The 15,502-nt window shown below is 47.9% G+C and overlaps 1 protein-coding gene across 1 annotated transcript; it reads right to left on the bottom strand.

Annotated features, from left to right (window-relative positions):
- Positions 1-3,592: 3,592 nt before the first annotated feature.
- Positions 3,593-8,895, bottom strand: PROK2 (prokineticin 2). The gene is made up of 3 exons (XM_062585752.1): positions 8,806-8,895; positions 5,676-5,801; positions 3,593-3,718 (listed from the first exon to the last, which is right to left on the bottom strand). Exons 1-3 carry the CDS (start codon positions 8,893-8,895, stop codon positions 3,593-3,595), a joined length of 342 nt encoding a protein of 113 aa, XP_062441736.1.
- Between the last annotated feature and the right edge of the window lie 6,607 nt (positions 8,896-15,502).

The following is a 15,502-nucleotide window of genomic DNA, read 5'->3' as shown; positions in this document are numbered from 1 at the left end:
CCCGGTCTGGTTAGGGTGACCCCCCTCTCAGGGAGCTGCTCATATGGGTCTGAATCCTTCTTTGCCACACAGCCTGTAAAACTTGTTTTGTGTCACTGCCACCCTGAAAAACCTTGTGGTTTTTCAAACACACTGACAAAATTTCTCAAGGAGGAATTGTGGGCAGGAAGATGCGGATGAGGATTTCCCCTCCTCGGCAGCTGCCTTTGCTGCGCAGCCCTGCCAGGCTTACAGGTGCCTGCTATGCCAGATCCACACCCATAAAACCCAAACACATGGCTTCTTCACCTTTCCCAACAAGCACGTGATTAAATTAAGGCAACGACTCACCAAATTGGATAGAGTCCTTTCCCGAAATCATTTTCTGCAAAACCACTATTTGGTACTACACATGGCAAATCTTACAGTTTGGTGTGAGATGATCGTTATTCCATAGCATTTCTGCAGTATCAATATTAATATAATATCAAAAATTAATGTATACATCTCTATTAATAATTAATAATATTAATACAATATTAATAAAATTAAACTGAATGTTGGCCCAGATATTCTAAGTGAAATGAACAAAAGAAAACATTAAATCCAGCCTTCCTCGCAACATTTTGCGAGCCAGGTAGCCTGGAGAACGGGACCCAGATGTTTCAGGAAGTTGCTTCTGGGACTGCAACTCTGCTACGCTTTTTGCGCAGCCTGGTTTCTCCTGGAAGCTGGCCTTGCAATTCACCAGCGATGGGGGGAAACCAAGCAAGGACACTGTGGTGTTGCCACACACATGGTGTCTTGCCTGATCTGCTGGTGACACTCACCAATAAGAGTAAATTAAAAAAGTAAATTAAAGGCATTTTTCAGATGTAGATGAGTTAGTTAGGAAATCTTCTCTAGGATGTGAGCAAAAGATAATTGGTTAGGGCAGAGTTTAGGAAAGAACTGGGATGCAAAAGTTTAATTTTCCTTCCAAAATCATCTCCCCAATGAACTAACCTTCATTGTGAGTGCCAATTAATGAGAATTCAATTACTAAAAGGGGAATTGTGGTAACTATACTGGAGATCTGGGATAGGTTTTGCTTGTAGCTCTCCTACCCACGCTTTGACGGATGCCAGGAGACACGGGGAAGCTGGTGGCAGACAGCCACAGGATGACGTCTCCCTCTGAGGAACCCCTTCCCTTTGCCCTCAGCAGTGACCATCTTGGAGACACGGGCATTTTGGTTTGGTCTCCTATGCTTTCTGTGAACTTTGATCTGATGTAATTGGGGCTGTTCTCATTACCCAGATGAATGCCTAATCCCACAAGTTAATTGGCACAAATTACAACTACAAAGTTGCTCTGCTCTTGTATAATAAACTCTCCAAGGAGTTGTGTTTGGCAGGTCTAAGGCAGTCATCAGATATAATTGTCCACTCACTTACCATGACATAAAACAGGATTATTACCTTCAGTGGCGTTACTGATGATTTATGCTGCTGTGAGATGAGAAGCAGGGCTGCTTTTTCATGCTGTGTCTCCTGGTTTTGAGGGCCCTGACAATGTGCTTCGGTAAAAAATGCATGGACCAAGAGACAGCACAAACACACACACACACACACACACACACACACTTGCCCTATTTTCCTTCTTGATTTTTTCCTCTTGAAGTCCATGGTATTGAACTGGTTTGTATTAACCTCATCAGGGACAAAGTGCCTGCTCTAGAGGATCTGTACTTTGAGGGGCTCAGCTCACTCCTTTTCTTCTAGGCGGCTGGTTCTGGACAACTTTGGTGACCTGAGTTTAAAATTACAAACTTGAGTCACTCAAGCTTTCCATAACCAGCCTGGAGTAAAATTCCTTGCAGATATCCCACCTGCAAGAAAGGCGTGAGCTAAGCCCCTCGAAGTTCAAATCTTATAATCAAATAAGGTGCAGGCACCTTATACCCGATGACACTAGTGCAAACAAAGCATAGAAGTTGCTCTTCCGGCTTGAGGACACCTTAGACTTTCCTTTTTACTCGAACCGAGTCGGTTGCCCCTTGCATGGCTGCTCCGTCACCAGTGCCTGGGGCACAGAGACAGGGCAGAGCTAAACGTAGCACCACGGGCTTCCTAACAGGAGCCCTGCGGTTACGCAGGTTGGCGTCAGGAAGATGCAACCACAATTCCCAAGGCCCCTGTTTTTCCAACACGTGCAAGATCCACCAGGATCGGGCAAAATAGCAGCTCCAGTCCCTGCAGGGAGCCCAGTGAAAGGTGCCTGTCAAGCTCGCCGGGGCGGTTCTCGTCTCCGCTGGGTAACGCAGGTGTTTGCTTTCGTGCAGCCCTGCTAACTCCTCTCAGCCCCCAGCAGCAGCAGCAGCAGAGGCTCCGACTGCCGAAAGCTGAATGACTTCACTTTTCCAGTTTCGGCATATGTTTGCATGTCTGAGAGCCAAAAATGTGTGAAACTCGCACAAACTATTGGAATTCCAGCTATAGGGACTGGCAAGTAAACATGAAGTTGCACAATATTTCATAAAACCCCCACAAATTGTACGTTTGACATGCTAAAGGCGTTCTTTGAGGTATGTGCCAAGACAAAAACTCACGTTAGCTGCACCAAAAATTCCTCATCATCTAAATCAAAGATTTGGCTGGGGGGCTCACACTTTGTAAAGTGCTGAGCTTCCCTAAAAACAGACAAAAGCATGTAATGTTTTACTACACTGTCTATAAGGAGCTCTGCTAGTTTGGGTGGATGAAATGCCTAATAACAGATTACACAGAGTAAAAACTGAAAACCACAATGATAAAATAATGTTATAATATTAAAATAAATCAAATCATATACTGCCATTATTCTGATACAGAATTTTTACACAGTGAATTTGATACATGTACAAGAAGTCGGGCAGACCATTACAACAAACCTCAGAGTTCCTTTTTTAACATATAAACTACATTTTAATAGTTTGAGATGATCAGCTAGTTTTACACCAAATCAAGTAACAACAGTTTTTTTCTTGTAGAATACTAAAATAACAAAATCTTTTAATGTTTTGAATACTGAAATGCTTTGGTTCCATCTGTCACTTTTAAAAAGTGAAAAAGCTACATCTATTGGTTAAATGTTTACTGTAGACATGTGCCTAACTTACAAATACAGTTATATTAATAAAGATCTGAAATGCAATGTAAATACAGGGTTTTGGCAATCATCCTATGCTTTGCATTATGTAATTATTCAAATCTCAGTTTGATTTAGGCGGTCCGAAGTGTAAAAAATATGGCCACAATTTTCTAAAATTGACAATAATCTTGGATGTTTTCATGCTGGGTTAAGCTGGAACCGTGAAGAGAATGAGACCCATCAGAAACCGCCCAGGCCCTGCCCTCCGAAAATGACATCGCTTCAGCAAATCTCATTTTGGCCACCCCGAAACGAAAGCATCCATCATCACTGCTCGCTCCTGAAAATCCCAGCCGCCGCAGCACGGTATCTCACGTACGGTTGCGATGTTGGCGAGGCAGGAAGGTTTACTACAGCGTTGCCCCTGGCGAGGACCTTTCCCATCGCTACAACAAGGAACGGAATAGGTCAAGCGGCTCTTCCCAGGGAAGGGCAGCTCCTGCTAAAAGAAGACATCTTCTTTCCTGAAGTCTGGTAAACATTTGAATTTGCTGGGCGAGACCCGGACGCAGGCCAGGCCGGGCAGGCACGGGCAGGTGTGGTGCATCCTGCGCCCGGGGAACGGGACCTGCGGGGAGACAGGGCAGAGCTCAGCGCGAGGCAGCCGGCGGGTCTGTCCTCGCCGTCTGCCGCCGCCAGGCTCGGGAAGGTCACCGCCTGCGGATGCACGCAGCCCGCAGCCCTCCAACGGCTTCAGCAACCTACTGAAAACCTTGCGTTCGCTGGAGGGAAATGTTCTGTGCGCTCTTTTCTGCACTGCTCGAAAGGCCGCGGCGGTTTTGTCGCAGCCGCCTGGGCGACTCGAGCACGGCACCGCTGCGCGGGATCTGGGGCGAGCGCGGGGTTAATATTCCCCGAGCGCTGACTGCCTTTCACTTTCCGCAGCCTCTGCGAGCACTGACTGCCTTTCACTTTCCACACTGACTGCCTTTCACTTTCCACACTGACTGCCTTTCACTTTCCGCAGCCTCTGCGAGCACTGACTGCCTTTCACTTTCCACACTGACTGCCTTTCACTTTCCGCAGCCTCTGGGGGCGGAGATGAAATTCAAGGGCAGAGCCATGCGGGAGGCGTCTGCTCCGCACCTGGCCCGCAGGCCGGTGGAAGGTTTGATACTCAGAGCGATCCGTCTCCTAACCTCCTTCCCACGCAAATGTTTAGAGGAGGGAAGCTGTCGAGCAAGCGCTCCACCTTTGAAAATACTTTATTTCACATACTACAGTGATTCAATTTGCTTTCTGGTTGTCATGAAGAGCAGCAGGGTGAGGAATGTAAGTCTAAAATTAACCTCATAAAGCTTACAAACATCAGTGACTGTGACCATAAATCTGGGGCGGACAGGCATCTTCACTGATTGTAATTATGTGTACAGCTAGCTTAAAATGTATCAGACAGTGTAAATTATTGTGTGAGAGCAGTAAACTCACAGAGGAACCAGAAGCCCGTTTCCCTTATCCTGAGGAGCCTGCAAATATACAGACCCCTTGCAAGAGAAACCTATCGCTCTGCACAGTAAAAATGAGAATCTGGTCTCCAGTACCTTACCAGAAGATTTAACAGTTTAATACTAGGACAGAGCCTTCCTAAAACTGAGAAAATAGCCTATAGGTGCAGAGCGGAGAAGGCAGCTGTCAAACATAACACGAGAGCTGCAACGGACTAACTGCACGTGTAGAAACGTGATGGGCGGCTGTGGCGTCCCTCGCACAAGGCTCTTCCCCGAGGAGGCTTCGGAAACCCCCCCAGGGGCTCAGACTCAATGGCAACATCGCGTTCAGTCCTCCCTATTGAGATTACGCTATTTACAAATAAATATGGCCTTTGGTATAGTGCATAGAATATGTATAAATACAGATACTTAATGTACATGTTAATATTCTTACATTCATAATATAATATAACATATAAAGATAATATACTAATATGTAATTAGTCTTACATATATGTGTGTGTGCATGTGTGTACACATATCTACACATGTATATATTAACATTTTTATTAATTAATTTAATTAGCATATTAATTTGAAATTAATATATAGAAGTCAGAGGCCCTGGTGAGACTTCTCTAGCACAAGTTTTCTGTCATGTCACTAAGTTCTTGGTGGCTTTTTAAGGCATGGGGGCTCTCAGTCTTTGCAGCACACCGTGACGTTGCTGTCCGGCGCCAGGGACCTGCTCCGGCCTGATGGAGTTTTACGCGTGTGACCGGATCTGCCGCGGCTCCACCGAGGTCAGCGGCGGGAGCGGGCATCGCCAGGGTGGGCTTTGGGGCTGCTACAGGCCGTTTCGGGTCATTTAATAAAGCAAAACAGCAGCAACGACAACGAATTAATAAGAAAACAAATTGAAACGTGCGTGCGGTGCCTTCGCCCTCGGGTTGTCCTTGGAATAACTCGGCGGCAGCCCGTTCCCTTGCGCCTGGCCCCTCGGCGCCCCTTGCACAGCCGCAGCGGCAGGGGCCTGCCCCGAGCGCGGCTGCCCCGCGCCCCGCCGGCCCCGGCCCCGCAGCGCGCCGTACTCACGCGGTGGCTCAGGGGGTGGCACTCCTCTCCCAGGTTTCCCATCGGCGTGCACATCCGCACGCTCCGGATCCACAGGCTCACCGCACAGCACATCCTCCCTCCGCACTGCTGGTCTCTGTCGCAGGCCTGGAGTTCAGCAAAGAGCACCAGGAAAAAGCCATCGTTTCCACGTGCAGGGCAGGCCCGGTGCTCAAGAGCTGCTCTGACACCCCCGAGTTATAATGGCGCATTAAGGACAAACAACACGATTTAAGGCACAGCGCACAGTCCCTGCATCTCCCGCTCGTCTGAGCGCGGAGGTCCCGGGCGCCCCTCGGGTGGGCGATAGTTTGCAGTCTCTGGTTGCCAGCTAGAATTACATGCAACTTCAGGAGGTTTTAAACATGCAAGAGGAAATCTTCATATGAGAGTCCACACCTAGGAAAATGCATTCACCCTCCAAGGGGGAAATAGAAATTACAGCCACATATCTGATACGTTTTGTGGCTTATATGAGCACGCAATAAAATCTGACTTTTGGGGATACCAAAAAAAAAAAAAAAAAAAACCCCAAAAAAAACCCCCAAAAAACCCCAGCAACCTAAGAGCAACTGGCATATTAAGGTTTGGAAGCAGGTTATTGCACATCTTTTCCTTATTTCTTTAAGCAAAAGATTATCAGACTTATTATATGAACTTACTGCAAAAGCCAGTTTCCTTTTTCGGATGAGAAATTCATTAAAGGTTCTGATTACACCATAAAACTGAGCTTAAGTAAGGTACTACTGTTTTACTGTCTGGCAACACGACTGACAGTCCGAGGTGAGAGGGACATAAAGAGGCAAATGTGCGAAAAGGTGCATAAAAGACCGTAAGGGGCCTGAGGAAGACTATAGCGAACAAATGTTTGCTTATGGAAAAAGCTTACATATCTCACCTTGGGATTTACATGATAAGTGCCATTAGACTGTAGTCTACTGGGTAAATATTATGCTATTTCAAAAAGTAGAAGTTGGATCAAAATACATATTTAGCGACCAGCTAGTCATTTAGGAAAGAGCTGCTGCATTAGGGTCAAGCAACTGAACAGTGTACATAACCCAAATGGCTATCATGCCTCCCAAAATACGTATTTAACACAGCAAATGGCTCTATCCAACAACTAAGCCCAAACACACCAGTGTATTTACTTTAAAAAGTAATATGGCCATAAAACTACTATTACAGCCTTTTGGGTAGGTAACGTTTACTTTTTAATATCACAAAGGAAAAGAAAGAATACTCCCACCCATATATATATACACGTGTGTGTGGGTGTGGGTGTGCGTCCCCATCCTGGAGAACTCTTAAGACTCCCTCTTCCAAAAACGCATACCAATACTAAACGAAACGCTACTTCCCACAATTATCTCCAAAGTCATAGCAATATTCTTCATAATCAGAGAACACAACATCAAGAACATCGCTCTTCCACACCCCATTCAAACACGGTTTGTGGATAATTCAGCCCGAGGGGGAAAAAAAAGTCCCAGCTGAAATGGCTGCTCCAAAGTGTGCTGAAGCCAGCAGAGGAGCCTTCACTAAAGCGGGGAAGGTTTCAGTCAGCTCCTTAAATTGCAAAGAAAAAACACCTTCCAGTCCCGTCGAATCTGGGAAGGAACAGCTAACTGCACTCTCCCTCGAGATGTGCCATTCATGAGGCGCCAAAAACGCATCCGAGCGATTTAAGCAAAAACTGCCCTGCAGTAATTAAGGAAGCAGCATTTTCTAATTCTAACGTACTCTTAATGAATACATTTTGTCCTTGATCTATTATTCTGTGCTTTACAATTACTTCATTTAATAGATTAATTATGCTTTAAAGGTGTAGCCTTTTAAAAAACTAAGACATTTTTAAACTGATACTTCATAGATTGAAATATTTCTACTTAAAAGGAACTTGAAATTCTCAAATATTAAAAAAATCCCTTTACACTCTCTCATCTCAAAATTAATTGGTCCTGGGAACTTAGCTAGCATGCAGAGAAATCCCTAGGAGCAGTTTCACTGACTTCCATGCGCTTTGAATCGGGAGCCTGGACAGCAGTGGAGCAACCTGCTGCTGTGAGTACAACTTCTGCTGGTTACAAAAGCCATGTAAGCTCTCGAAAGAATGCAAGCACGGGGTTATTAATTCAAAGCAAACAGTAAAAAAAAAAAATATTTAAGAGTGATGCAGCACTTTTGGATCAAACAACAATTAGGGGAAATAATATTTTCACAACCAAAGTAAACTTCAAGCCCAAAAACAGTAACAGGAACAAAGTGTTGGGGGGGAGGGAGCAGCAGAGTCATATCTTAAAAATCAAACTAAATTAAAACAAGCAAACAAGCAAACAAACAAATCCCCAGCGGTCAGGGCTGCTCGCGACACCGGTGCCCGCCTCGCAGGCGGGACGGCCGGGGGCTGCAGGCGCCCCGGGTGCGCCCGCGGGCGGCGAGGCGCCCGAGCTGGCCTCCCCGAGGGACCCGGGGTGTCCCTAGACGGCCGCCCTCCCGCCACGGCGGAGCCCCCCGGAGCCCTCCCAGGCCCGGCCCGACCCGCAGGCGCCCCGGCCCCGGGCACCGACTCTCCCCGGTCCCGTCAGGTGCTGCGCATGGGTCCGTCGCGCCCCGTGCCCTGCCGTGCCCTGCCGTGCCGTGCCGCCCCGTCCCATCCCGCCGCGTCCCATCCCGAGCTGTGCCGTGCCGCCCCCGTGCCGTGCCGTGCCTTTCCGTCCCATCCTGCCGCGTCCCATGCTGCGCCGCGCCGTGCCGCCCCGTCCCATGCCGTGCCGTGCCGCCCTGTACCGCGCCGCGCCGCGCCGTGCTGCACTATGCCTTTCCATCCCATGCCGCCCCGTCCCTCGTCGCGTCCCATGCCGTGCCGCCTCGCACGGTGCCGCGCCGTGCCACCCCATCCCATGCCGCGCCGTGCCGTGCCGCCATGTACCGCGCCGCGCCGTGCCGCGCCGTGCCTTCCGTCCATGCCGCCCCGTCTCTCGTCGCGCCGCGCCGTGCCGCCTCGCACGGTGCCGCGCCGTGCCGCCCCGTCTCACGCCGCGCCGCCCCGTCCCATGCCCGGCCACCCCACGCCGCCCCACGCCGCGTGGCACCCCACGGCGGTGCTCACCCCGGTGATGACGGCGCCGTGCCCCGCGGCCACCAGCACCAGCACCAGCACCAGCGGCAGCGGCGGCGGAGCTCCGCGCAAGCTCCGCATGGTGCCGTGGCGCGGCCCGTGCGCTGCCCGCGGGCGCGGCGCGGCGGCGCGGAGCGGAGCGGGGCGCCGCGGCCGCCCCAGCAGTTATAAAGCTCGGGGCTGCCATGCACGGCAGCGTGAGTCACCGCCGCCCTGGCTGCGCCGCGGCACGGGCACGGGCGCGGGCACGGGCACGGGCAGGGGCGCGCAGCCCCGCGCAGCCCCGCGCAGCCCCGCGCCCCGCCGAGCGCCCGCCGCTGCCGCTGCTCCGGGGCGTCCCGAGGCGGCGGGGGGCACCCCACGGCATGTCGGGGACACCCCACAGCAGGTCTAGGGGACATCCCACAGCAGGTCTGGGGGTCATCCCACAGCAGGCTGGAGGACAGCTCACAGGAGGTGGGGGGACATCTCAGAGCATGTTGGGGACATCCCACAGCAGGTCTGGGGGTCATCCCACAGCAGGCTGGAGGACAGCTCACAGGAGGTGGGGGGACATCTCAGAGCATGTTGGGGACATCCCACAGCAGGTCTGGGGGTCATCCCATAGCAGATTGGGGGACATCTCATAGCACATCAGGGACACCTCACAGCGGGCTGGGGGAAATCCCACAGCTGCTGAAGACAGCATCCTGGGCATGGCAGCCTGTCTCTGCTGCCAGGGGAGTCATGCACCACATCTCTGGTGGCAGTGCCCATGTCCTCACAGCTCGTGCCCCTCAGACCTCCCGGCCTGAAGGAGGCTTAGCCACTTCTGTTGGCATCAACACAGACTTTCTGTCTGCTCTGCTTCATGAAAATAGGATGTGCCTGCATCCCCATGCTCGCCTGTGCTGTGCCTGACAGCAGTGTGGGCATGCCCTGGTCGGGGGTGGGGGGGCACCCACAGGCAACAGTTCACCTCTCTAGGGCAAAGGAGCATTGAAGCAGATTTACCCCATAGGCCTTGTAAGAACTGAAGAAACCCCAGTTCCTCCTTACTATAGTCAAAGTGTGCCAACTCTGCCAAAAAAAAAAAAAAAAAAAAAAAAAAAAAAAAAAGGAAACGCTTACATGCACTTTTTAGCTTATTTCAGCTTATTTCATATTGTTTTGTGGACTTGTTTGACCATCAGAGCACTCTAAAGCTGAAACCCCCTTCCTACCCATGCATCCCCTCCCGACGGCGCTTCACTCTTGCTGCTGTGGTCAGACCCCCCCATTCCCTGCGCTCGCCTCACTTTGAACCATCGTGTCAAAGGAGCTGGCTCACTGGAAGGAAGACAGCTCTTCCCTCTCCCTTCACAGGGCCGATTCCCCCCCGCCCCCTGCCCCAAACTGGCGCACTGTGTAACTTGCTAGATCCAAGGCTGAAGAAGGGCAGGATGGAGTGGCGGAGCAGGTGTGAGGCTGAGCGGGGACCTCCCGTTGTGGAGGCAGCATGCCCCAAGACCGTCCTAACCCTAACACCGAGCCATACTGCGATCATCTCAGCGGGCTCCTCTTGCTAGATCTACACATTGAAATGAACCAAAGCCAACGCTGAACGACCGACGGCACTGCCTTCAGGAGCCTCCGGCCCCTCTGCAGGAGAAGGCCAGCAGAGCAGCAAAGGGAGAGGCGCGGGTGGCCAGCCGCACAGACGAGGAGGGCCGCGCACGCGGGCTGCGGAGAGGCCCAAACTGTCTAAAAGCACGAGATGGCCTCGCGGAGACGTGCACACCTTAAATGAGGCGGCTAGCAGGCAGCCAGGCCAAGGGACCCGGAGGCTGCAGCCACGACCGCGTCTGAAGCCGCTCTTTGCAGCGGGGAGTTGAGCACATTATTCCTACAGATGGTCTGCGGCGGACAGATTTTTCAAACTCTTTTTTTTCCCAAACAGGAAGGCCGAGTCTTTGCAGAGCCCATATTTACATGATTCTTAAAACAGCCTCCTTTGGCTGAAGTGACTTTAAAAGCAGTTGAAAGGGAACATATAATGCACTTATTGTCTCCGCGAAATCCTGGTTAGTTCAATTCTGGTCAGGAGCCGTCGAATCGATTTGCTGGACGGCATCCCCTAAGGGGGGCAGTCTGTCTGGCCGTGTTTTCATTACAAACTCAGCTCTTTTGGTGTTTATGACTACGTTGTAAAAATGCACTCAAGACAAATATGGTCTGAGTAAATAGAGACTTACTCCAACGATGCTTTAAAAGCAAATTGGGATAGGCCAATTTGAATGCAAGAATATTAAAAATAGCTGGACTGGATCCTTGGTTGCTGTAAACCTGTGTGGCTGCCTTGAACTGCTGCCACTTCCAACCAGTGGAAGGTTCTCATCTGCTTTAATTTTTATTCATAATCTAGAAAGTAAAAATTAATTTAATACACAAAATATTTGCATAATTCTCAGGGGTCCAGGATTTTTCAAAGTCAATCATTTTCAACTCTAAACCTGCTGATACTTCAAAAACGCTACAGAATCACGATGAATGAAAAAGGGGAGAAGGAAAGAATTTTAGTCAGTTTTATGTGAAATCAGCCATTCCTTTTAAAATAAGTCACTTTATTTAAAAAGTATGATTTATGGAAGATTGCCAGTTGCCTTTCATGGCTTGTCCTCTCCCTGCCTTGGGCTACCTTTGCTCTGTCAGAAGTGCCCCATGGCCCTACAGTAGGCAAAAAGTGCATTCACTGTAGAAATTCCCCCCCCTTTTTTTTTCTTTTAGTAGTTATTTGCCGATCTTGCGACTTTCCTACGTCTCTCTCTGACAGCTGATCTCTGAATTTCAGACTGTCATTACCTCCTGGAACACTGTTCAATCAGAAAAGTAGTGAAAAATCCACAGACAACATTAAACGTGAATTTTCACATTGTCCATCTCACAAATGTATCAGAATCTCAAAAGTCCTTTTATTTGTTTTAATTCACTTTGCAGGCTAGCTCCATGTTAGCTGCCTCAGTTTCAAAGCTTTTTGCACGGTCATTTTTTTACTGAACCAATTCATTCTGAAACATGCTCAGCTTTTTAAGTATCACTTTCTATCTTTGTTGAAACAAAAATGCCTCCACGTTCTCCTTTGCAATGAAAGCTGTTGCTCTTTAGTCTGATGGGAATGGAAAAAAAATAGGCAAAGTGAATCATTTTGCTTCATTCGAGCCACGGGAGCATTCGCTCTGCTGCTGCGGGAGGCTGCCCTGGGGTGCCGGGTTGGGCAGGGGGGACACGAGTCCCCAGGGGCACAGGCGATGGACGACGCGACGTTCAGCCCAGGGCGGCGCAGGAGCAGCCGTCCAGCCCTGTCTCTTGCGTTATCACGGTTGGCGTGGACACTTCCCCACTGACTTCGGCGCTTTTATCCCAATGTAACCGATTGCCATACAGTTCCTAAAACCAAAACTGCTCATAGAAACATGGTGATTCCATACGAAACCACCCAGTGGGAGGACCCAGCGTAGCTCCTCTGCAGGCAAAGTGTCTGCAGGGTCCCAGCTTGGCATGGGCTCTGGAAAAGTGAGGTTCCTCCCAAAGGAGTGAGCCCATGAGGTCCCATTTTCACAGTGCCTTCACAAATCCATTAAACGTCAGCTTTTTCTACCATTAAAAACTCCTATATCAGAATTAGGAAATATCATTCTAAATTAATCATGCTACTTTAAATTCGACACAGTAAGTTAAGGCTCATCTAAAAGACCTCAACTGCTTTTAGAATCAGAGTGAAATACCTATTTTTAGCTTTCTGTGTAGCTGGTAGCTCTCTCTAATTCTTCTTGAAGCCTCAATTTTTACTGCAAGCTAACTGTCTATGAGTAGGCATTCAAATAATTATTTGGCCTATTCAAGTGATAATGCACTACAGAGTTTGCAGGGTTTTGAGGAATAAGAACATGAATACATCAGCTCTCTAAAAAGATGATTTTCTCACAAAAGAAATGAGAAAAAGAGCATAATGTGAGACAGAAGAATTAACTTTTTGTCCTAGAAAGTCTGTTAATGACTACAGGATCTAATTTGTTTGGTCTTTCACACTACATATCAAACAGCGGTCCTCATTCAGCAAAGCAGTGCAAGTTTGCAGGCTTCAATTCAAGGTGAAAATAGGCATCTCCATGAGATGCTTATAGAGATTCATGTAAGGTTATGGATCCTGCTACATAGGGTTGCATATTAAATTTTTTCCCCCAAGGAAAGCTGATACTCTGGGTTGAGACGTCATCCTTCTCTCCCCTGCACTTCCATTTTATGCAAGTAATTAAGATCAGCGAAACCAGGACCAGGCCTGATCCATTTCACAGGGTCTTGGCCTAAGAAGGTCCTTGCTCCTCTGCCCTCTGTGTCAGGGACTAGGGTGCAGAAGGCAGAAGAGGTCTTTTCTTTTTGGGTAGGTACTAATTTGGGTCCCCAGACTCAATCAGTTTCCATCAAACTTTCTTTAACTTATCTTAAAGTTCCAAAATTTTTGCAAACTAGTTTTAAGTTTTCCACCTCTCTCTCACGTATGGCTGAAATTGGCCAAACCTTCACCAGTTACACGCAGTGGGCTGGCTGAGAAACAAAGGCTTCTTACCTATAATTCTCACTGAAACCGTAAAACCAGTCAGGATTTAAAGTGTAAAGTCTTTAAGCAAGTCTGGGCACCCACAGGTATGATTTTAGGTTATTTACAGCAGTTTGGGTAATTGCATAACATAAAGAAAATGAATGGTAATTATAATATTATACAGTATCTGTTGTGACTCAGGGAGAGGGCCTCACATTTATATTCCAGTCGCATTTGGAGAGGGCCATGGAAACTGTTACTTCTATGAATTTGTGCACAGACCTGAGCAGTTAGTGCGTATGTGCCCAGGTATGGCTCTGTACGTGCGAGGAGGAGGAGGAAAGCAGCAGGCACGTCCACCTACAGCGGAACAGAAGCCAGTTGTACAAGAAACAAGAAAATGCTTATTATTAAGGGGACAGCACATCATTCACAGCTCAGAGTGAGCCACAGCGGTCTTTTCCATGAGTATTGCACCACAGGCTCGCTTCTGTCCTCTCCTGACTTAGAGACATTAGTCATCAAATAAACCAACTGAACAAAAAAAGTGTCAGGAGACTTGCAGATTTTAGGATTAGATGGGGGACTATAGTCTGAAATCTTACTAAATCAAGCCACAGATTTCATCAGCAAATCCCAAATATGGAGAGACAGCTTGCTTTGGGACTAGAGCATATCTCAAGAGCAATCAAGCCTTGACTGAAAACAATGAAGAATTCACCACTTCCCTTGGCAAACTGGTCCTGCTCTGAAAATCTCATTTCCAGTTTGCATTTTGCTGATTCAGACCAATGGATGATCTCATGCCCTCTCGTATCAGGAATCTTCACCTTCCGCTGGCAATTACCAACTGTGAACACAGTCCATATCACCTCCTTGTTGAGAAAGCAAGCCGAGCCCGTTTATTCTCTTCCTGTAAAGCAATATTTTTGTCACCATCAAATCATTCCAATAGCTCTTCTCCAAGACATTAAAATCAATACATCAGAAAACTTTGTTGAAGTTTTGAGCATTCTTGCAGGAATATTCTCACCAGTACCACAGATGGGGGTAAAGACAGAGATGGGGTAAGCACATCTTTCCTCTCATTCCCTACTCCCTGGATAATGCAACAAATGCAATAGGTTTGACTTCAGCACCACACTGAAGAGACAGACCACCCTACCTAAACAGGAATTAACTTTTTTTTCAATTACTGCTTTCTAGCTTGCAGCATCCTCGCCCCACAAGAACATCCACACGGCTCTCTCTTTAGTTATATATTCTTAAAGATGGAGCAGACTATTAGTGTATAAACTAAAACAACCTTGTGAATACACTAATAAAATGAAGCAGAATTGAAAAATCATTAACAACAAAACAGTATCTAAGAGTGCTTTTGCTTCTGAGGTCAGATAAGAATAACTGCGATGAGCTGCTGTTCTAGCGGTACATTCCTAATGATCCTCATGTCTCATTATGCTGCTTTTCAGTGGCGTTTCTGCTGCCGTTGTCATAGCAGTCTATGAAGAACCTTATGTAAGAAATAAGATGATGGTTCTGCAGTATGATAAAAAAGAGTGTTTAACAGATGACTGCTAATATTCCAGATTAGGAATTCTTACGCTCTTATTCGGCACTGGATCACGTAACTGCATGAATCATTTTGATTGTAAAGTACACGTTCTCCCATCAGTTCAGAAAGATTAGAGTGGAATATTACACACAGCCTAGTCAAGGAAATGGGGTATTAGTGGACCAAAAAAAAGCTGCAGACATACCAGCAGAAGCCAAACTAACGTTTTCTAGTTGCTCATGAGAAATGAATCCTTTGACTTTATATATAGATTTTATTCAGACTTCTACATATTTGTGTGATTGCATTTACAAATCCTAGGGCAGCACAATCCTGAGTGACGGAGTGGGAATTGAGGAGATGAAGATTCATGTGACGGGTGGGAACTCAATGCCTTTCTGTAATTTTCAGATACGTTTTCAAAAAAAATGTAGACTTTTTGCCAAGAAGATGTAATATTGGTTTGGGGAGTTAGCTGGACTTCGGGGAAACATTCTTTCAACCTTTGTTCTTAGTGATTGCTTTTGGTAGGAAACTTCTTTCCTTTGAGCATATGCCAAAATGGGCTAGCGGAC

The sequence above is a fragment of the Rhea pennata genome, chromosome 12 (assembly GCF_028389875.1).
Source record: "Rhea pennata isolate bPtePen1 chromosome 12, bPtePen1.pri, whole genome shotgun sequence".
Lineage (NCBI taxonomy): Eukaryota > Metazoa > Chordata > Aves > Rheiformes > Rheidae > Rhea > Rhea pennata.
This window is presented reverse-complemented; position numbering and strand designations above follow the sequence as displayed.